The sequence below is a fragment of the Nycticebus coucang genome, chromosome 5 (genome assembly GCF_027406575.1).
Source record: "Nycticebus coucang isolate mNycCou1 chromosome 5, mNycCou1.pri, whole genome shotgun sequence".
Lineage (NCBI taxonomy): Eukaryota > Metazoa > Chordata > Mammalia > Primates > Lorisidae > Nycticebus > Nycticebus coucang.
In genome coordinates this window covers 24,355,953-24,378,154 of record NC_069784.1, presented here as the reverse complement: position 1 = coordinate 24,378,154, position 22,202 = coordinate 24,355,953, and the positions used below count along the sequence as shown (strand labels likewise).

At 42.2% G+C, this 22,202-nt stretch overlaps 1 protein-coding gene and 1 pseudogene across 4 annotated transcripts in view; one reads left to right on the top strand and one right to left on the bottom strand.

Annotated features, from left to right (window-relative positions):
* Positions 1 to 10,230, bottom strand: part of FNBP1L (formin binding protein 1 like) — a 94,974-nt gene extending 84,744 nt beyond the window's left edge. For 2 of the 4 annotated variants that reach the window (XM_053590301.1, XM_053590303.1), the window contains exon 1: positions 10,024 to 10,230. In XM_053590301.1, the coding sequence (XP_053446276.1) occupies positions 10,024 to 10,047 (24 nt within the window). In that variant the 5' untranslated portion in view covers positions 10,048 to 10,230. The remainder of the gene's footprint in view (positions 1 to 10,023) is intronic. The other 2 variants (XM_053590305.1, XM_053590304.1) reach the window with 2 other exon arrangements.
* Positions 10,231 to 14,684: 4,454 nt separating this feature from the next.
* On the top strand, positions 14,685 to 17,693 carry LOC128585435 (high mobility group protein B2-like; annotated as a pseudogene).
* Positions 17,694 to 22,202: the final 4,509 nt, after the last annotated feature.

The window sequence follows — 22,202 nt, the reverse complement described above, 5'->3', positions numbered from 1 at the left end:
GAGAATCGCTTCAGCCCAGGAGTTGGAGGTTGCTGTGAGCTGTGTGATGCCATGGCACTCTACCGAGGGCGATAAAGTAAGACTCTGTCTCTACAAAAAAAAAAGGGATAATATCTTGTCCCAGACTAATGTCATGAAACTTTTCCCCATTGTTTATAATATAGTTTGGATGTCTATGCCATCCAAATCTCAGGTAATACATTTTGGTTATTTGTTCCCTCCAAGTCTCATGTTGAAATTTGACCCTCAACGTTGGAGGCAGGAGGTGTTTGGGTTACATGGTGGCCTCCTCAAGATAATGTTAATAGTTTATATTATAATATAAACTATTAATAGTTTATAATAATATTATAATTATAATAATAATATTATAAACTATTATAATAGTTTATATGAGGCCAGCTGTGGATGTCTCACACTGTGATCTCAGCACTCTGGGAGACTGAGACAGGAGGATTGACTGAGCTCAAGAGCTGGAAATAGGGCTGCGCCTGTGGCTCAGTGAGTAGGGCGCAGGCCCCATATGCCGAGGGTGGCGGGCTCAAACCTGGCCCCAGCCAAACTGCAACAAAAAAATAGCCGGGCATTGTGGTGGGTGCCTGTAGTCCCAGCTGCTTGGGAGGCTGAGGCAAGAGAATCGCGTAAGCCCAAGAGCTGGAGGTTGCTGTGAACCGTGTGACGCCACACACTCTACCCAAGGGCGGTACAGTGAGACTCTGTCTCTACAAAAAAAAAAAAAAAAAAGAGCTGGAAATAGCCTGAGCAAGAATGAGACCGTGTCTCTACTAAAAACTGAAAAATTAGATGGGCACTGTGGCTGGCACCTGTAGTCCCAGCTGCTAGAAAGTAGAGGCAGGAGGAGGACCACTTGAACCCAGGAGTTTTGAGGCTGCTGTGAGCTAGGCTAACACCACAGTAGTCTACCCGGGGTAACAAAATGACACTCTGTCTCAAAAAATAATAGTAATAATAGTTCACATGAGAGCCAGTTGTTTAAAAGTGCCTGGCGCTTCTCCTCTTTTTCTTATTCCTTCTCTTGCCATGTGATACTCCTCTCCCCCTTCACCTTCCATCTTGACTGGAAGCTCCCGAAGCCTCAGGAGAAGCAGATGCTGGCACCATGCTTCTTGTATAACTGTGAGCCAAATAAACCTTTTTTTGTTATAAATTATCCAGCCTCAGGTATTCCTTTCTGGACTAAAATAGTTTTCTTCTAGTATTTTTACAGTTCAGGTCTTATTTGTAAGTCTTTAATCCATTTTAAATTGACTTTTGTATATGGTATTTTTTTGATATTTTCATAATCCATGGTTGGTTGAATCCACAGAAGCTGAACTCACTGATAGAGGACGTTCTGTATTAAGTCACAGATAAGGGAGAAAAAAACTGTATAAATGAGTTGCAATAAGAATATATATTTAAAAATAGGACTAATTTTACAGTCAATAACATTATTAACATCTAAGGAACCAATATCCTTCAGATATTCTTGCAAGGGTGATAAAATTGATTCAACTTTCTCATCTTCTAAAACCCAGAGGTATTTTTCTCTTGACATCAAAGGATTCAGACACAAGAATCCTTCTACTAACACAAACTAAGATTTCCTTTCGTGGATTTTTTTTTTATTTTATAATATTATTATTATTATTATTTTGTAGAGACAGAGTCTCACTTTACCGCCCTTGGTAGAGTGCCATGACGTCACAGGACTCACAGCAACCTCCAGCTCCTGGGCTTACGCAATTCTCCTGCCTCAGCCTCTAGAGCAGCTAGGACTACAGGCACCTGCTACAATGCTGGCTATTTTTTGGTTGCAGTTTGGCCGGGGCTGGGTTTGAACCCGCCACCCTCTGTATATGGGGCCAGTGCCCTACTCACTAAGCCACAGGCACCGCCTACATTTTTATTTTAAAGATATTTATTGTTTTTATTTAAAATAATATATTCTTAATCAAATATTGTTGGAAAGGTGTGGAAATAGAAGAAAAATAGCAGGACAGCAGAATTCTCTCAAAAGTTTGGGGGATGGGGCGGGGCTACAGCCTCCTTCCAGCTGGCAATGTGGCATGGCTTTGGTAAGTGTATCATTTTCCTGGATACCTGGATTATTCCTGCAACTGGTGATCTTGTCAAGTCGGGTTTCCTTTCAGGCGTAAGGATGAAGGCAAGAAGAAATCAAAAACAGCTTCCAAGCTTTCGCAAGTGCTAAAAACTAATAAAGTCAAGCTTGAAAACAAACTAAAAAATAAACGATTTAAACAACAAAGCACTCTCAAGAAGTACAAAAAGTACAGAGGAAACTAAGGCAAACTGTAAGAGATGCTGTGTCTAAGAAACCAATTCCATTGGAGGACCCAAAGGATAAACGTCAACCAGGTAAAAGGATTGAGAGGGAAGAGGAAGAAGAAGAGGAAGCCCTTCCATTAGATATGATGGATGAAGATAACTTACAGTTAACAAAGGATTTAGGACAAAGAGCGTCTTTTCTAACAAGAGATCTTTCTTCTAGTGAACCTGATTGCTGGAACCCCTTCCGAAGGCTCTGAAGCCCTCAAACCAAAGTCGAGTTGAATGAAGATCAGCTGCTGAACTGCTTGAGGCCTACTGCATGGCAGCAATGACATTTAATCCTCCTGTTCAATCTTTAGCCTCCAAAATGAAGGGTAAAATTTTACAAGGGGACTCCTTTTTGAATGAAGATTTAAATCAGTCAAAAGACAATGCAATGAAGTCATTACTCAGTCGCCTTTGGATTTCACCAAATGTTTGGAAACATCAAGGATTATGAGTGTTGTCAAGTTAGAAGTCTGAAAACTCAAGCAGGAATGAACTCTGCAGGTTGAAAAAGAATTTTTTTTTTTTTTCAAGAATCCTCAAGCTTGCTTGTAAGGCCTTTGGCTGATTGTATCCTTTTTGGGGATTTTCAAATGTCTGAAAACTGAGTTAATTGTAGACTAATGCATAACTACACACACACACACACACACCCCCCAGGACCATGAATCAAGAATTCAGCAAGACAAAGCTCTTTGCCTGGTCCCAATCTACCACTTCTTTGGTCATTAATTGTGTGCATCTTCCACTCAAATTGAAGTCAAACCTAACCACCATATTCATGTCAGTCCAGCAAACATTCATTAAAGACCAGTGTCAACTCTGTGCCAGGCAGCAAGCTACTGAGAATACAGCAGTGAATCAGACATCGAATAAAACATGATCTCTACCCCCTAGAAACTTCTCAAGAACCCCCACATGCATAACTCTCCTTATTCCAAAGCCTAGGTCAAATAACAAAGTCTTCCTAAAGCTTTCCCTACAATGCTTACAGTAAAAAGTAATTTTTTTCACAGCTCTAAAGCCCATGTGTTATTTTCTACTTGTTTTAGGGTTACTTCTGAAGACTTACTTCACCACATGAGCCATTTTAGGCTTGTACTGATATCTAATTGATTCTTCTAGTATGCCCCACAGTGCCTAGGCCATAATAGGTATAAAATAAATACCTGTGGAATGAACAAGATCAGTCTTTCTTTTATATCTTTTTGGTGTATCAGACATATGTGGCCTGAACTGAAATACAGAACAGCTTTTTCATTCTATAAAATAAAATCTGTATATAAAAGTATGTTTCCTACCAGTTAATATACTGTAGGTATGACTATGTTCCCCAAAACAGAACTGTTTTTAGCTATTAAGCTAAAATTTTTAAAGACTGAAGATTATTAAATAAGATAGCACTCACTAACATACACAGAAGGTACTCAGTAATTATAAACCATTACTCTTCTCTTGCCATATTTTGTCTAGAAACAGGGGCTGATAAACAGGAAAAGCAGAGCAGAGTTTTTGTTTTGTTTTATTTCATTTTCATTTCCAGACAAATTCACATTTTATAGGTTGGGGAAAAGAGAGAGAAAGAAAGTATTTTAAGAAAAAGGCAGTGAAGTGGTAATGAATGGAGTAGAAATAGCAAAGCAAAGATCTTGACTAGAGGCAGCTCTCTACCCTCCATCTTTATCAAGTCAGTATTGAATGGCGGCATAAACAGGGTGTCTTGATAACTCTCACTTTCCTTAACTATTAGTAAACATAAAAAAAAAACCAATTAGCAGTAACATCCATAATACAATGTTGAACATGACAATTTCTACCAACAAAAGCGAATTTAAAATGTAAGTAAATATTTATACCATGACAATTTTCACTAAGCTTTGAATGCACAGGAAGTAATATAAGGTGGTAAGAAAGATGATATTCCCGAATCCCAAGCCAGGAGCGGTGGCTCATACCTGTAATCCCAACACTCTGGGAGGTCGAGGCAGGAGGATCGCCTGAGCTCACGAGTTTGAGACCAGCCTGAACGAGAGCCAGACCCTGTCTCTAAAAATAGCCAGGTACTGTGGTGGGCACCTGTAGTCCCAGCTCCTCAGGAGGCTGAGGCAAGAGAATCACTTGAGCCCCAGAGTTTCAGGTTGCTGTGAGCTATGACACCAAGGTACTCTACTGAGGGTGACATAGTGAGACTGTCTCCAAAAAAAAAAAAAAAAAAAAAGGTTAAGGCTGAGGGGGTTACATAGAGAATCCACTTAATCTATCACTCAACTCACATTTTTCAATTTCTTCCAAAAAGATATCATAAACTTTGTCAAATGCCTTTACCTAACTGGGGATAACAATGTGAGACTTTGCCTCAAAAAGAAAAAAGAAAGAAACAAAGAAAGAAAAATAATATCTAGAATGTATAGTCTGGAGGAAAGAGATTGATAGGAGCTAGTCAACAGAGGGCATTCCGGACACTGGTTATCAATATAGGGAAGTATCCAGGAGTTCTAACTTACTATTACTTCAAAATGACTCTATATTCTGTCAGCACAGGGCCAATATTATAAACCTTCATAAATCTCACCAAATATAACAGTGTTTCCCGTATGATAAACACACAATAATTATTATATTCTTTTAAACAAAACTGAACCCCTACACCAGTTTCATGGCCTTTGGAAAACTCATACCATTCATATTCAAGTTTTCTTTGTCAATCTCCTCTAGACAACTATGCTCTAAAAAATGTGAAATCAAACTAAAGTCACGTAGGGTAAGGTAGCTCACGCCTCAGGAGCTTAAGATCAGCCTAGGCAAGAGCAACAGTGTCTCTGCTAAAAACAGAAAAACTAGCTGGCATGGTGGCGGGCACCTGAAGTCCTAGCTGTTCCCAGGCTGAAATTGGAAGAATGCTTGAGCCCAGGAGTGTGAGGTTGGTGTGAGCTATGACGACTCCACAGCACTCTACAGGGCAAAAGAGTAAGCTTCTTGTCTCAAAAAACAAAACAAAACAAAACAAAACTAAAGTCACTATCACAAATATAGACCAGTATACCACATTGGGGCCCAATTCCTTTGTTCCAGCTAAGTCTATTAATGTGGATTTCACCAATTATTTTGGCAATCACATCACCAGATCACCATCAGAACATCAGTCAAGTAAATTCACAAGAACCACCTTTTAGGTCACTTCTTCCTCAACCTGTAAAAATGTTTAAAATCCAAATACTAAAAATTTTAACTATTTCGGTTTTGATTTCTGCTTGTTTAGATTTTCTTGAATTGTTACCTAGATCACAAAATTTGTCATCACCTACAAAGGCCTCTAAAACCCTAAAGACTTCCTCCAACATACACTTACTAAATCAGTAATCAATACTCCTGGGTAATGCAATTAATTCAATAGGGCAAAACATGCATGACTGCCTACAAGCACTGCTTTAGTCAGTGAAAACAAAACAAAGATTAACCTAGCCCCTACACTCAAGGACAGTCCAGTATACTTAAAATGTGGTAAGTGCTATATAAAGTGCTAAGAGGACAAAGACAGCAAATCATTAAAAGGTTAAGGCCGGCTCAGGACCTGTAGCATAGTGGTTACACATAGTGGTTATGGCTCCAGCCACATACACTGAGGGTGGCAGGTTTGAACCCAGCCTGGGCCAGCTAAACAACAATAACAACTGCAACAACAACAAAAAAATAGCTGGGTGTTGTGGCTGGCACCTGTGTCACGGACCTCTATGGAGGGTGACACAGTGAAACTCTGTCTCCAAAAAAAAAAAAGTTAAAGCTGAGGATGTTACATAAAGAATCCACTTAATCTATCACTCAATCCACATTTTTTCAATTTCTTTCAAAAAGATATCGAACTTTATCAAATGCCTTTGCCTAAACATACATAACAATGAAAATAATAATGGCTTCTTAGGGCGGCACCTATAGCTCAGTGAGTAGGGTGCTGGCCCCATATACAGAGGGTGGCAGGTTCAAACCCAGCCCCAGCCAAACTGCAATAAAAAAAATAGCCAGGCATTGTGGCAGGCACCTGTAATCCCAGCTACTCAGGAGGCTGAGGCAAGAGAATCACCTGAGCCCAGGAGCTGGAGGTTGCTGTGAGCTGTGACACCACAGCACTCTACCAAGGGCGATAAAGTAAGACTCTGTCTCTAAAAAAAAAAAAAAAAAAAAAAATGAAATCCAGCCTGAAAACCAGCAAGACCCCATCTCTACAATAAAAAAGAAAAATCAGTTAGGCATGGTGGCATGCACCTATAGTCCCAACTACTTGACACAGGAGGTTCACTTGAGCCCAGGAGGTTAAGGCTGAAGTGAGCTAGGACACCACTGCCCAGGCTATATAGAGCAGTGATTTTCCAACCAGTGTGCCATGAAAATTTTTAAAGATCATTAATTAAATTATTTTCAAAAGAAGTTCAAAGCACAGTAAGCATATTTTTTTTTATCAATATAATTTAAGTATGCTGAGGAAGTTTAACTATGGGTTCTAGGGTGCCATGAGATTAAAAAATTTGAAAAACACTGCAACAGAATGAGTTGTCATCTCTTTGGTATTACCCAGAACACAGAATGCAGAACTGTGACTCTAGTATAAATTCACTCCTTACTTAAATGTTAGGAACTCTAGAAATCCCTTTAAGCACAGCTCAAAATCATTGCTGTTTGTCAGGCCCAGACTGGGTTCCAACCCGCCAGCTCCAGTGTTTATGGCTGGCGTCCTAGCCACTGAACTACAGGCACTGAGTCCTCAAAATCATTATCAATTAATGCACATCCCCTCACAACTGCACAACAAAAGTCTAACAAAACCCACTTAACCTATCACTATTACTTCTGCCCCCCACTATCAGTATTAGAGTAGTTCTACTGAATTCCTTTATTCTCAGATTTAGCATAAGACTTGAGAAGCACCTTACAAAAGCAAACTACCGAACTTAATCGTATCCCCCATACAAATCTGAAATTTAATAAAACACTTACAAAGCATTAAAATAGCAATAAAAACTCCAACAATTGCTATAAGAAATAGACATAAGTCTGAGTGCTTAACTACATATCATTGTTTTGTAACAGCATATTCTCAATAATTAAACCTTTGGGACAATAATGTGATCCTAAACATGAAATAGGAGAACTGGTTTCTAAAATCAGAATTTCAACAGAATTTTTCCAATCTCAAATTCCCCAATGGCAAGAGCACTATAGGTGTTTGTATTTTATTACCATCCACTGGGAGTACAATGTCCTTACTCAAAACAGCAAGTCCAGTCAAATTCTTCTAAGGTTTCTTCCAGTACCAACAATAGTCCTCGACACCAAATTCTACTTATCTAAGCCTTAGACATCAACTTGGTATTAGTAGATTCCACATTATTTACTTTCCCACAAATGGTTCCCTCAAATCCTCAAACCACTAAAAGTCTTAAAATATGGAGATATATTAAATGTTAAAAGTAAAATTAAAAATCTTTTTTTAGAATTTTTAAAGGATATAAAACTATTTTTAGTTAGAATAGAAATTCCCACTGGGCTCAGTGGCTTGCTCATGCCTGTAATCCTAGCACTCAGAGAGACCAAGGCAGGTGTATTGCTTGAGCTCAGGAGTTCTAGACCAGCCTGAACAAAAGCAAGACCCCATCTCTACCAAAAATAGAAAAACCGAGGCAAGAGGTTTGCTTGAGCCCAAGAGTTGGAAGTTGCTGTGAGCTATGATGCTACAGCACTCTACCTAGGGGGACAGCTTGAGACTTCACAAAGAAAAAGACGAGAAATTCCCATATCTTCTACAGTTTACTTATTTAAATTGCTGAAAAACTATTTAAATGATGAAACTAAATAACCAAATTACAGGAGACAGAGAAAGAATCTATGGTTTCTAATGTAGTACTATATTCTTCAATTAAAAAAAAAAACTTTAAAAATCACATTTTAATCTTGACTAAAATATTTCATTTTTCCTTAAATTTTTTTCCATAATGTGACACAAAGTGAATTTTTAAAAAATCTGTATTAAAAGTTAGATCTAAATAATATTCCTCCACTGTTTTATTTTTAAAAGCATTCTGCTTACATTTTCGTTTCCTCTGAACCAGAGGTCACTTAAATAGGTAAAAATTAAAATACTTTGTAATTGTAAAAATGGAAAATAAAACTACACCGTATTTCCTTTCAATTGTAAAACATTATAAAGTGTACAAAGTGAAAGGAAAAAAGCCAATAATACCTAAAAACTTAACCAATGTAAAAGGGTTAAATTTTACATAAATCATTTGCTATATGTGGTATAATCCTCCTCAACATAAGAACAATTAGTGTTATCTAAGAAATGGAATAGGGAGGTTCCTAAGGTATTGTCTCTTGGGTGTTGTGTTTACAGACTGGGTAAGCACTTGTCCAGAATGTCGCCTGAGATTCCTGGGGTGGCTAAGCAGTTGTTCACCAGATATACTCTAAAGTCTTCCAGTACTAAGATTTCCCAATCTGTGAGTAAGGTATTAAAAAAAAAAAAAGAACATTTTGCCCTTCAATTAACCGATCTGCTTTCACTCTCATTCGAATCATTCACATAAATAGTCAAAAGTTATTTCTCTGTTTTCTCTGCACTGATTTCACCAGATTCTTGCTAACAAAAGGCACAGAAAATATGCACAGGTGGAATAAAAAGGGGAGTGGCCGAGGCCCAGCTGCTCCCGGGACAGCGCCCCCACGCCCCCAGTTCCCCCGGCCGCACCTGAGAAATCACTGCCTTCCACATCTCCGCCCTTTCATAGCGGCCTCAGGAGCAAATTCTCCGACCTATTACACTCCACCTGTACCTTGGCCAGACACTGGGCATTGTCTGGAATCACCAGCGCCAAAGGAAGGCAAAGAGGCAAGAAAAGAACCACTGAGAATAAAGAACGCACGGGGAAGTAAAGCAATCGGAAAATCGTACGCTCCTTTTGGCAAAATCAGCTTTCCGATTTAACCCCGGTCCCATCCAACCCACCAGCCCAAAGGCTGCAGCTGAGGGTAGCCAACCTGGTGTCCCCTCCAGCTCTGCCCGTCCGGAGCACAGGCGGAGAGAAGGAAATGGGCGTGTGGGTTGGGCCTGGCTGGCCAGAGGCCGGGCTCCAAACAAAGCCTCCCGGCTCCCCCTACCTGGAGCCAAGGCGGAGGGCGGCGCCTCTCGGCTCACCGCGCCGCACCCGCCCGGCGACGCCCTAGCCCCGTCGACCCTCGGACCAGGAGGTCACCGCCGCCCCTCCGCGCCTGCACACAGCGCCCCTTCGGGACAATGGGGCCCCCTCCCCCGCCTCGGGGTGAGGAGGTACAAAGGGAAAGAAGCCCGGCGCGAAGCCAGACGTCCGGAAAGTGAAGGCGGAAAGGGAGAAGGGACCAGAGGATTGTGTCCCAAGCGGGAAGCTGCAGGTCGATCTCCCGGCCGTCCAAGGCGCTGCCCGAGCCCCACCACGGCGACTGAGGCGGGAGCGCGGACTAGCGGCCCCCTAGTCCCCTGACCGAGTTGGGGAGAGCATTCTGCACACAAAGGGAAGCATTCTGCACACCCGCCCGCCCTCCGCCAGCGCCGGGGCAAGGACGGCCCGACGCGCCCGTGCCACCAATGGTCAGCTGCGCCTGCCCAGCCCGCGCCTCAGAGGCCGGGGTCCGCGCGGGGCGTCCCTCTCCCCCACTCACCCAGAGCTCCGTGCCCCAGCTCATGGCGGAACTTGAGGCGACGCGGGCTGTCTAGGTGCCCGGCTGTCCGTCCGTCGGTCGACTCCGCCGTCAGTCTGTCGGACCTCGCACTGGCCAGGCGGCTGGCTCACGCGCGGTTCTGCTGCTCTGCCTCGAAAGGTGCCGCCACCTCCAGGCTCCCCAGTGAGTGAGAAAGAAGCGACTGAAGAAGGCGCCGCCGCCGCCGCGTCCCCGCCTCCCGGAGCCGGCAGGGAGGGGGCCGGGGCCGAGGGGAGGAGGAAAGAGGAGCGGGGAGGGGGCGGGGCGCGGTGCACCCTGGGATCGGGGCGGACCCGCACTCGCCCGGCCGTGGCTGGCGGGATACCCTCGCCCGTGGCGTTCCCGCCCGCTCGCATCTCTCACGGACCAGGTCTTCACTCCCCTGTCGCTCGGGACGTGGACGGCCCCACTCGGATCCCTGTCCGCAGGAAGGGAGGAAAAGAAAGGACACCCACTGCTCCTATTATATCCCACCCCTTCTCTGTTCGGAGCCCCCTCACAGGAGGCAGTTCCAGTTACCCGCCTTTCCTTCCTTTCTCCTCCACTCGGGGGATACTCTGACAAAGAAACTTTATCCAAATCCTTGCTTTTATATTGAAGAGCTGTGTTTTATTTATTTTTAAAAATCAGCTTGCTTAAGGTGATCTCTCATTTCAAGCTTGATGCTTCAACGTTACAATAACCAGGGAATAACTAAATGCCTACAGGTTGAACATCAAACGTGGATGCAACGCGCTCCCGAGTCTGTAAACTCTGTCAAGATATAAAAAGAAGCAGATCTTCCAGTGATCGTCTTGGGATGTTACCGTGGCCCATGATGGAAGACGTGGACAAATGGGAGCCGCGCTGTCACCTGCGGAGACAGGAACGAAACTTGCCTCATTTCTGGAATGGGCACCTGGTGGGTGGGGGTTGGATGGGAGTCAGATGCTTCCCTGGTAGTGCAGACAGCCTATTCAGAACTTCAGACCTTTCTCTTCAGAGTACCCTGGAGGCAGGTCCATCACTTCCTTTTTCCTCTATGGAGTTACTTCCCAGTCTCCATCTTTACACTGTCACCAAGTTTGGCTGGAGACACTAGGTATCAAGTATGCTTAGCAACTCCCTAACATATGCTTTAGTTATTGCTTGTCCCCTAAAATACACACACATTTCAAGTCAGTCCACTGGTAGAGGGCTTCTCAAACGGTGTGTGGTGACAGCTGTCTGCCCCAAGTTCTCGCGACAGGCTCTGTGCCAGCGTTTGAAACTCCGCCCCCACTGGACCTGCCCAGGTGCCCCAACCCATTCGGTTTTGATCTTTGTCCTCGCCCAGCTGCCCTCTCTTTCGAGGTTGAGACAAATAGCTTAGGCTCTCAGGACAGTCCACCCACTGCTCTCCCTGAATTCTCTGCCGCATTCCCTGAAGTCAGCTGGACATACAAATACCCACTCCCAAGTCAGGTATAGCCAGTTATTAAATGCTTAAGTGTGAAGGCTGAACAACACTTTGTAATATTTTTCAATACTGTCTCTATTTCAAATAAAATTCCCTGAAGGTTATTTATATCACCTAGCGTCGCTAACCCCTTCTCTCCCTTCCTCTTAGTCGCGGAATGTAAGGATTTTAACAATCACAAGTAACTTTAAGTGGTAATAGAAAATATATTTATTAAATAAATGTCTCATTATTTAGAACCATTCCAATATTATGATTTATTGTATCTATGTGTTATACAAGGTCATACAAGTTAAGACCTGTGCAGCATAATTTAAAGCTAAATTACATAATTTCTCTTTTAAAAGTAAAATATTCTGGCTCAGCACCCGTAGCATAGCAGTTACAGCTCCAGCCTCCTATACCCTGGCTGGCAGGTTCGAACCCTGCCTGGGCCAGCTAGGCAACAATGACAACTGCTCCAAAATAATAGCTGGGCGTTATGGTGGGAGCCTGTAGCCCCAGCTATTTGGGAGGCTGAGGCAAGAGAACAGCTTCAGCCCAAGAGTTTGAAGTTGCTATGAGCCGTGATGCTTCAGCACTCTATCGAGGGCAACATAGACTGCCTCAAAAAATAATAATAAATAAAAATAAAATAATCTGTTCACATTAAGGCTTATCCCCATTCATACTATTTACATAATTCCCCCAAAGAACATAAACTCTTATCTCCTGGATGAGCATTTTCTTTTTCTGAAGTTTCAGAACAGGACTCAATATTAAAACAATTCATTTCTCTTCAAAAAGCTAGATTTTAGGATATCAAGTTTAATATTCAAATTTAAATAAATTTCTGTTATCCTCCATGACTATAAATTTTAAATATAATTCACACAACAAACTTAAAATGATAACCTCTTTTAAAGAATCATTTGTAATTTATAAAATTCTTTCATGATATTAAAATTCAGTATTTACTTCAAAGGCTAAGAAAAAGAGATTAAAAAGTGAAAACTAAGGCTGGGCAAGATGGCTCATGCCTATAATCCTAGCACTCCAAGAGGCGGAGGCAGGTGGATCACTTGAGATCAGGAGTTCTAGATCAGCCCAAGCAAGAGCAAGACTCCAGTCTCTACTAGCAATGAAAAACTGAGGAAAGAGGATCGCTTGAGCAGAAGAGTTTGAGGTTGTGTGAACTATGACACCTTGGCACTCTACCAAGGGCCACAAAGTAAGACTCTGTCTCAAAAAAAAAGAAAGTGAAAACTATGATAAAGATTAATCAGATTTCAAAGTATTCCTTTTTATAACAAATCCTCTCTAAAATAGAATTTGGGAATTTTAGCCAACAAATATCCAGAGATGTTTTACATACATATACATAGTCATATATACATATGTTATCCATTTATAAGGCTGTTTATGATTTTTCACATAATCAGAATATTTGGGCATTGAATTATTTTTACATGATTTACTTTCTAGGGACCCATGACAAGGCATTTTGTAAACAATTCAAATACATCATTTTTAGCTCTAAAAAAGATAACTTTCAGAATTTTTTTTTTAAGAGACAGTCTCAGTTTGTTGCTGTAGCGTCACAGCTCACAGCAACCTCCAGCTCTTGGACTTTGGTGATTCTCTTGCCTGAGCCTCCTGAGTAGCTGGGACTACAGGTGCCCGCCATAATGCCTGGCTATTTTTTTGTTGCAGTTTGGCTGGGGCCTGGTTCAAACTCGCCACCCTCGGTATATGGGACCGGCATCCTACTCACTGAGCCACAGGCTCCACCCAACTTTCAGAACCTTGAAAGAAATATCTCTTTAGTATATAACACATCTATTATTAATTCATTCCAAATGCTACCCCCATATTATAATTTGAATCATTAAATAATACAAAGATCTGTCAAACCAATTATCTTATACTTTTTTGGTACTTGACCTATTTTGGCAATCAATTGCTACATAGTTTATATTTCATATTAAATATTTTGTAAGGTTATCAACAATAAGAAAGAATCAAGATAATACTATTTTACTTTTCCACATATCAGAGAGCTGGTCTACTAAGAACATTTGAAAGGGTTTAATATATACATTGGCTCTTATAGCAATTTAAATGATTATTATACTGTATCTTTTAATATGAAAAATAACTTTTATCAAATACATTTTATGTTCAGGCAAATGGTTGAACTCTGGTCTATTTGAATAAGCCATTAAAGTGTTACATTTTCTTTTCTTTTTTTGTTGAAGACGGGTCTTGTTTTGTCACGTAGGCTAGGGTACAGTGGCACCATCATAACTCACTATAGCCTCGAACTTCTGGGCCCAAGAGACCCTCTGCTTCACCCTCTGGATAGCTGGGACTACAGGAACACACCACATCCAGCTAATTTTTAAATTTTTTTATAAAGATGAGGTCTCCCTATGTTTGCCCAGGACAGTCTCCAATTTCTGGCTTCAAGCAATCCTACTACCTCATCCTCCCAGATGCTGGGATTACAAGTGTGAGCAAGTGCACCTGACCAAAGTTACATTTTGTTTAGCATATATTACCATGTAGAAATTAAAATGCAAATCTATTATATAATCTCTTCAAGTTATAAGCATTTAACTTATGCCCTTTCCAGTTTCAAATTTTCCCTGCATGAATTCCTTTATTAATTCAGAATGTGAAACTTAATTTTTCACTGCTTCATTCTGGGATATATAATTCACTAGTCCAAATAAAACAATTTCCAATCATAAATCAATCCCTTGTCTTAAAATTAAATTTCTGCCAAAGTTTATTCCATACATAAAATTACTAATGTCTTAAGCACTTTTTGGAAAGTCATTCCAAGCAAAAAATAAAACTTTAGACCAACTTTTTTGAGACAAAGTCTCACTTGTCACCCTTGGTAGAGTGTAGTGGCATCATAACTCACAGCAAACTCAAACTCTTGGGCTCAAGAGATCTTCTTGCTTCAGCCTCCCAAGTAGCTGGGACCACAGGCATATACCACAACACCCAGCTACTTTTATTTTTTTTTTTTTTTAAGAGATAGAGTCTTTCTCTTGCTCAGGCTGATATCCAACTCTTGGGCTCAAGCAATCCACAAACCTTGGCCTCCCAGAGTGCTAGGATTACAAGTGTGAGCCTCCGAGCCAGGCCTAGACCAACTTAGTATTTGGAACATGGGAAGTTTTCCTTAGCAGGTATGTGTCAATGCCCCATCCACGAACGGTTGGTTACCAATCACAGAATTTTCACCACCTAAAGGAAACAATCCCTACATAAACAATAACAATTCCTTTCTTGTCATTTAAAAATCTTAAAACTATGTCTTAAAACTATGCAGTGTCCAGAAAAAAAAAGTGTCATCCAAGTAGCTAGGCCAGAACAATCAAGCTAAAACTACATTAGGAAGAATATTAAAAGCCATGTACGTGGCACCTCTATATTAATGCTTCAAAAGAAGCCTTACACCAAAAAGAGGATCACACCACCATCCCGATTCTATATCAGCCAAATGAAGAATGGCACTGTTTAGTTAATAGTCATCACTACTTTCTGTACTGCCAGTTTTCCTAACCAAGAATTGGAGGAAGTCCAGGGCTTCAAGGGCATAGTTAACGATGGCTCACTGAAGAAAAAGAGAGAAAGAGAATGAAGGAAGGAGGGAGGGAAGGAGGAAAGAAGAAAGTTAGAAACTTCTGCCGGGCGGGGAGGCTCACAACTATAATCCTAGCACTCTGGAAGGCCGAGGCAGGTGGAATGCTTGAGCTCACAAGTTCGAGACCAGCCCGAGCACAAGTGAGACCCTTTCTCTACTAAAAATGGAAAAACTGAGGCAAAAGGATCACTTGAGCCCAAGTTGGAGGTTGCTGTGAGCTATGATGCCACAGCACTCTACCTAGGGCAACAGCTTGAGACTCTGTCTCAAAAAAAAAAAGAAAGTTAGAGATTTCTTAAATTTTTTTCTACCTTCCCAACCCCATTCAAAACTATCATTAATTATATTCCTAAAGTACAAATATTCCTATCTTTTTTCTTTGTTGTTATATTTTTGTTTGTTTGGGAGTTTTGGCCTGTGTTGTCAAATCTCAAGATATGAACATTAGTTAACGAAGTTAACATGGTTTTTAATTTTCTTTTTATGAAATGCAGTCAGGTGCATCATGTGAACGCATAGAAATAAAATCAGTTTTTACAGGTTCATGAGAGTCAATTGTTAGATTTTCAGGAATTTTGCAAACAGATTATTAAAAATGGCAGCATGAGGCTCAGCGCCCATAGCACAGTGGACACACCCCGACCACATACACGGAGGCTGGTGGGTTCAAACCCAGCCTGGGCCAACTAAACAAGAATGACAGCTACAACAAAAAAATGGCTGGGCGTTGTGGTGGGCACCTGTAGTCCCAGCTACTTGGGAGGCTGAGGCAAGAGAATCACTTAAGCCCAAGAGTTTGAGATTGCTGTGAGCTGTGATACCACAGCACTCTATCAAGGGCGACATAGTGAGATTCTGACTCAAAAATAAAATAAAATAAAAATAAAAATGGTAGCTTGTGGCTCAGCGCCCATAGCACAGCGGTCTGGGTCTCCTTTGCCCGTGGCGGCGGCGCCGCGTGCACCTGCTGCGAGCTTTTCCCTCAAGAGTCCCCACAACAGCAGCTGGATTCCCCGGAGCTCTGGCGTGAAGTGGCTTCTCCTTTTACATCTAATTTCATGTATCTAGCAACTCTCTCAAATCCGTGTTCTTAATTCATCAGGGTAAGAGTCTCTAATCTTAGGGTGGCGAGTATGAACCACCCTGGGCCAGCTAAACAACAATGACAATCGCAACAACAACAAAAATAGCTGGGCGTTGTGGCCGGCGCCTTTAGTCCCAGCTACTTGGGAGGCTGAGGCAAGAGAATAGCTTCAGCCCAAGAGTTTGAAGTTGCTTTGAGCTATGACACCACAGCACTCTACCAAGGGGCAACAAAATGAGACTGTTTTAAAAAAATGACACATTGTCTATCTGAAATTCAAATTTAACTGGACATCCTGTATTTTATTTGGCAATGCTAAGTAACCTTATATTAAACACCCTAAGGTTAGAGACTCTTACCCAGATGAATTAAGAACACGGATTTGCGGGTGGCGTCTGTGACTCAGTAGGTAAGGCGCGGGCCCCATATACCGAGGGTGGCGGTTCAAACCCGGCCCCGGCCAAACTGCAACCAAAAAATAGCCGGGCGTTGTGGCGGGCGCCTGTAGTCCCAGCTACTCCGGAGGCTGAGGCAAGAGAATCGCTTAAGCCCAGGAGTTGGAGGTTGCTGTGAGCTGTGTGAGGCCACGGCACTATACCGAGGGCCATAAAGTGAGACTCTGTCTCTACAAAAAAAAAAAAGAACACGGATTGGCGAGAGTTGCTAGATACATGAAATTAGATGTAAAAGGAGAAGCCACTTCACGCCAGAGCACCTGGGAATCCAGCTGCTGTTGCGGGGACTCTTGAGGGAAAAGCTCGCAGCAGGTGCACGCGGCGCCGCCGCCACCGGCAAGGGAGACCCGGACCAGCCGCGGGGCCAGATGTCATCGTGGCCTTCTCCGCACAGACGGGCCGCGAAGAGCGTAAGCAGCAGCCCCCGGACTCCTCCGTCAACTTCGCCGAGTTCTCCAAGAAGTGCTCGGAGCAGTGGAAGACCATGTCTGCAAAGGAAAAGTCCAAGTTTGAAGAAATGGCCAAAAATGACAAAGGTCGCTATGACAAAGAAATGAAGAACTCCGTTCCCCACAAAGGCGACAAGAAAGGAAAGAAAAACGATCCCAAAGCTCCTAAAAGCCTAAAAGGCCCCCGCCTGCCTTTTTCCTGTTTTGTTCAGAACATCGGCCAAAGATCAAAAGTGAACACCCAGGCCTGTCCGTTGGGGATACTGCAAAAAATTGGGTGAAATGTGGTCTGAGCAGTCAGCCAAAAATTAACAGCCATACCAACAGAAAGCGCAAAGCTAAAGGAGAAATGTGAAAAGGATATTCCTGCATACTGTTCCAAGGGCAAAAGTGAAGCAGGGAAGGAAGGCCCTGGCAGGCAACAGGTTCAATAAATGAACCTGAAGATGAGGAGGAGGAAGATGAAGAGGAGGGGAAGAATAAATGGTTATCCTGTAATGATGTGTGTGTACGTTCAGGCAATTGTTTTGCTAAGAATGTGAATTCAAGTGCCGCTCAACATTAGCTCAGTATAAGAACTGTACAGATTTTTGTATAGCTGATAAGATTCTTCGTAGAGAAAATACTTTTAAAAAATCCAAGTTGTAGCTTTTTGAGGGGCTACTACATACAGTTAGATTTTAAAGCTTCTGATGTTGAATGTTCCTAAATATTTCATGGTTTCATTTCTTGACTTGTGTATGGTAGCACAGCATACTCGTAGGAATTAGTTTACATAGTAAGTTTTGGGTTTTATAGGCTGTTGTGTTTTGTTTTTTTAAAAAAAGATTTTGTAATAAAAGTATGTATATTAAACAAATTAAATGTAAAAAAATTTTAGTAGATGTTTCTGTAGCTTTGAGGGTGAGGGGGCAAGGAACAGAGACATTTATCAGCGCCTCTTAAGAGCTGATGTCAAAATCTCTCGGAGAACTTAAAAAAAAAAATTGTGCCTGACAAGGTTCAGAACAGTGGTAAAGGATGCTATCACTTCTATTTAAAAGCGAGTGGGGGGTACTTTTAGCTATCTTGTTTATACCAGCGTTTTTCAACCTTTTTTATCTCATGGCACACTTGATCCTATAGTTAAACTTCTGTGGTACCCTTAAATTATGTTGATCCAAAAAAAAAAAAAAGAATATACTTACTGTGCTTTGAACTTCTTTGGAAAATAATTTTATTAAAGCTCTATTTTTGTTTTTTTGGAGACAGAGTCTCACTTTGTTTCTCCCAGTAGAGTACCCTGGCGTCACAGCTCACAGCATTCTCAAACTCTTGGGCTTAAGCTATTCTCTTGTGTCAGCCTCCAAAGTAGCTGGGAGTACAGATACCCGCTGCAATACCCAGGTTTTTTTTAGAGATGGGGTCTCGCTCTGGTTCAGGCTGGTCTCAAACCTGTGAGCTTAGGCATGTCACCCACTTCAGCCTCCGCTAGGATTACAGGCATGAGCCACAGAGCCTGGCCTTTATTAAAGCTCTTTAAAAATTTTCAAGGCACACCTAAGATCCTCTCACGGCACGCCAATATGCCACAGCACACCAGTTGACAATCACTGGTTTATACACACAGAATACCTCTAGAAGAACACACAAGGAACTGGACATAGTAGTTAACACCTGGACAGGGAAACAAGGAAAGTGGGGTGAGAAAAGGTCCTGCTATTCACAACTTCTATTCTTTACCCTTTGATTATAACATCTATATTTTTTCTTTCTTTTTTTTTTTTTTTTGAGACAGAGTCTCACTATGTTGCCCTTGGTAGAGTGCCGTGGTGTCACATCTCACATCAATCTCAAACTCTTGGGCTTAAGTGATTCTCTTGCCTCAGCCTCCCTAGTAGCTGGGACTACAGGCGCCCGCCATAACGCCTGGCTATTTTTTTGTTGCCGTTGCCATTGTTGTTTAGCAGACCCGGTCCAGGTTCGAACCCGCCAGCCTCAGTGTATGTGGCTGGCACCCTAACCACTGAGCAACGGGCAACGAGCCCATATTTTATTTATTTAAAAAGAGTTTACAATTACAAAAAAGGCAGGTGTGCCCAAGCCTCATCCTCAGCCTATTAAATCAAACCTCTACATTTCCAGTGGTTGGGCCACAATGTTTGTGTGTATTTTTCCTTAATTCCACAGTGTGTTTTGTTTTAGGTTTTTGGTTTTGCTTTTGGTTTTTGCCCTTGGTGGAGTGCTGTGGTGTCATCATAGCTCACAGCAACCTCAAACTCTTGGGCTAAAATGATCCTCTTGCCTCAGCCTCCCAAGTAGCTGGGACTGCAGGCACCTGCCAACATGCCCTGCTGGTTTTTCTATTTTTAGTAGAGAGGGAGTCTTGGTCTTGCTCAGACTGGTCTGGAACTCCTAAGCTCAAGGGATCCTCCCACCCCAGCATCCCAAAGTGCTAGGATTACAGGCATAAGCCACCATGCCTAGCCTAGTCCACAGTGTATTTTAATTACACACCAAAATCATGCACGTTGCTCTGTGGTATTTGCCAAAAAACAATAAACACAAATATACATATCCACACTCACACACAAACCAGCCCCTATGTCTCCCAGGAAAGACCCTGTAAATGAATGAGTTCCTTCAAGGCCAGCTGGATAGTTTCTGTTAAGAACTCTGAGGCGTGAGTCAAACAACTCCCCGCCCCCTTACACACAGGAAACTGCTCAGTGTTTAAGTTGAAGATTCAGGAGAATGGACTGCTAATTAATGTTTTTGGTCACCAGATTACACCAAAGGGTAATTGAGCATTAGTTTACTTATTAAGTAATCTGCATTTTCTGCACTTTTGTGGGCAGATGCAGAAGTTACATGACCTGCCACTCCTGGAAACTCTCCCTAGTGTTCTGCCGTCACAGGAATGTGCCCAGCTGCACCGAGGAGATAATTCACCTGTTCATAATTTACTTCACTTTATTACTCAGCAAATGTTACTCTGTGTTCAAGGAATGGATACAATACTTCAGGGTTAAATCTGCGAAGAGAAAACACGGCCTCATGCTGGAGCACCACCTGGAACATTCTCCTGGAGTCAACCTGAAAAAGGAATGTCTCTTCTTTCCTCATACTTCTCTCTCTCTCTCCTTTTTTTTTTTTGTAGAGACAGAGTCTCATTTTATCGCCGTTGGTAGAGTGCCGTGGTGTCACACAGCTCACAGCAACCTCCAACTCCTGGGCTTAGGCGATTCTCTTGCTTCGGCCTCCTGAGTAGCTGGGACGCCCTCCACAACGCCCGGCTATTTTTTTGTTGCAGTTTGTCTGGGGCCAGGTTTGAACCTGCCACCCTCGGTACATGGGGCCGGTGCCCTACTCACTGAGCCACAGGCGCCTCCCTATACTTCTCTCTTTTACAGCAAAATTGGCTAAAGAATTTCTTCACAGGCAAACATACACTCTGAGGAAAAACATACATTGTTGTTCCCTTTTCTTTGTGTTCTATTTCTGGTCCTTTGTGGCCAGAAGAAAGGATTTAAATAATCAATAATGAAAACTTACCTCTAGGCTGGTTCTCCTTATTCTTGTCCAAATACAGTAAGATAAGGTTTTAATGTTCATTCTAAAGACCAAAGTGGCTCAGACTTTAGATATTTTAAACTCAGAGTATTTGGCTTTTTTTTTTTTTGAGACAGTCTTGCTTTGTAGCCCTTGGTAGAGTGCTGTAGCATCACAGCTCACAGCAGCCTCAAACTCTTGGGCTTAAGCGATTCCCTTGCCTCAGCCTACCAAGTAGCTGGGATGACAGGCACCCGCCACAACCCCCGGCTATTTTTAGAGATGAGGTTTGCTCTGGCTCAAGCTGGTCTCGAACTTGTGAGCTCAGGCAATCTACCCACCTCGGCCTCTCATTATAGGCATGAGCCACCACCCCGGCCCCTGAGTATTTGGCTTTAAACTAAAAAGCCTGGTCCTGTAATCATAATCTGGGTCATTTACATGACTGCACCACAATTTGTGCAATTCATTTGATTTCATTCATAAAACCAATCCTGGACACTGCCATGAACCTGTTCCCTAAAAAATACTGTCTGGTGTTCTGCTGAAAGTAGTTCTGGGGATCTTTGGAGACCCTTCTCTAGTCTCCAAACTGGATAATTTCTGAAGTCATTATAGGTATTTCACTTACTCTTTGGCCCATGGTGGTCCAAAATCTTCCTTGATAATCCTAAATATTTTGTTACTTAAAAGGCATCAGAGTGAGCTTGGCGCCAGTAGTACAGTGGTTACAGCGCCAGCCACATACACCGAGGCTGGCAGGTTCGAACTCAGCTCAGGCCAGCTAAAAACAATGACAACTGCAACCAAAAAAAACCAAAAAAACAAAAAAACAAAAAACCCAGGTGTTATGGCAGGTGCCTGTACTTCCAGCTACTTGGGAAACTGAGGCAAGAGAATCCCTTAAGCCCAAGAGTTGGAGATTTCTGTGAGTTGTGACACCACGGCACTCTACCAAGGGTGACATAGTGCAACTCTGTCTCAAAAAAAAAAAAAATAAATAAATTACACAAATGGTCTTTTAAAACAACGAATCTTGTTTTTAAATACCTTGGAATACGATTCAGGTTGTTTATTCATCCTGTACCAAGCCCACTATGAAACACAGGAATGAAGGTGAGGCACAGTGGCTCATGTCTGTAATCCCAGCACTTTGAGAGGCCAAGGCAGGAGAATCACTCAGAGCCAGGAGTGTGAGACCAGCCTGGGCACTAGCACGGCCTACCCACCCATCCACTTACCCTTACACTTTCACAGTCGGCATAGTGAAGCTTTCAGAACATACTGTATAAGAATATCTTCCTCACTTTGGTGTAGGCAGAGATTTTTTTTAAGCAAGACATAAAAAGCATTACTAACCATAAAGAAAAAAACTGATAAGTTGAAAAACAAAGCAGTCAAAAACTGCTTTTAAAAGAATGAAAAGATAAGCTAAGAATGGGAAAATATATTAGCAATCTATATACCAACAAAGAACTCACATCTAAAATATATTAAAAATCCATGGTGGCGCCCATAGCTCAGTGGGTAGGGCACCCAACTG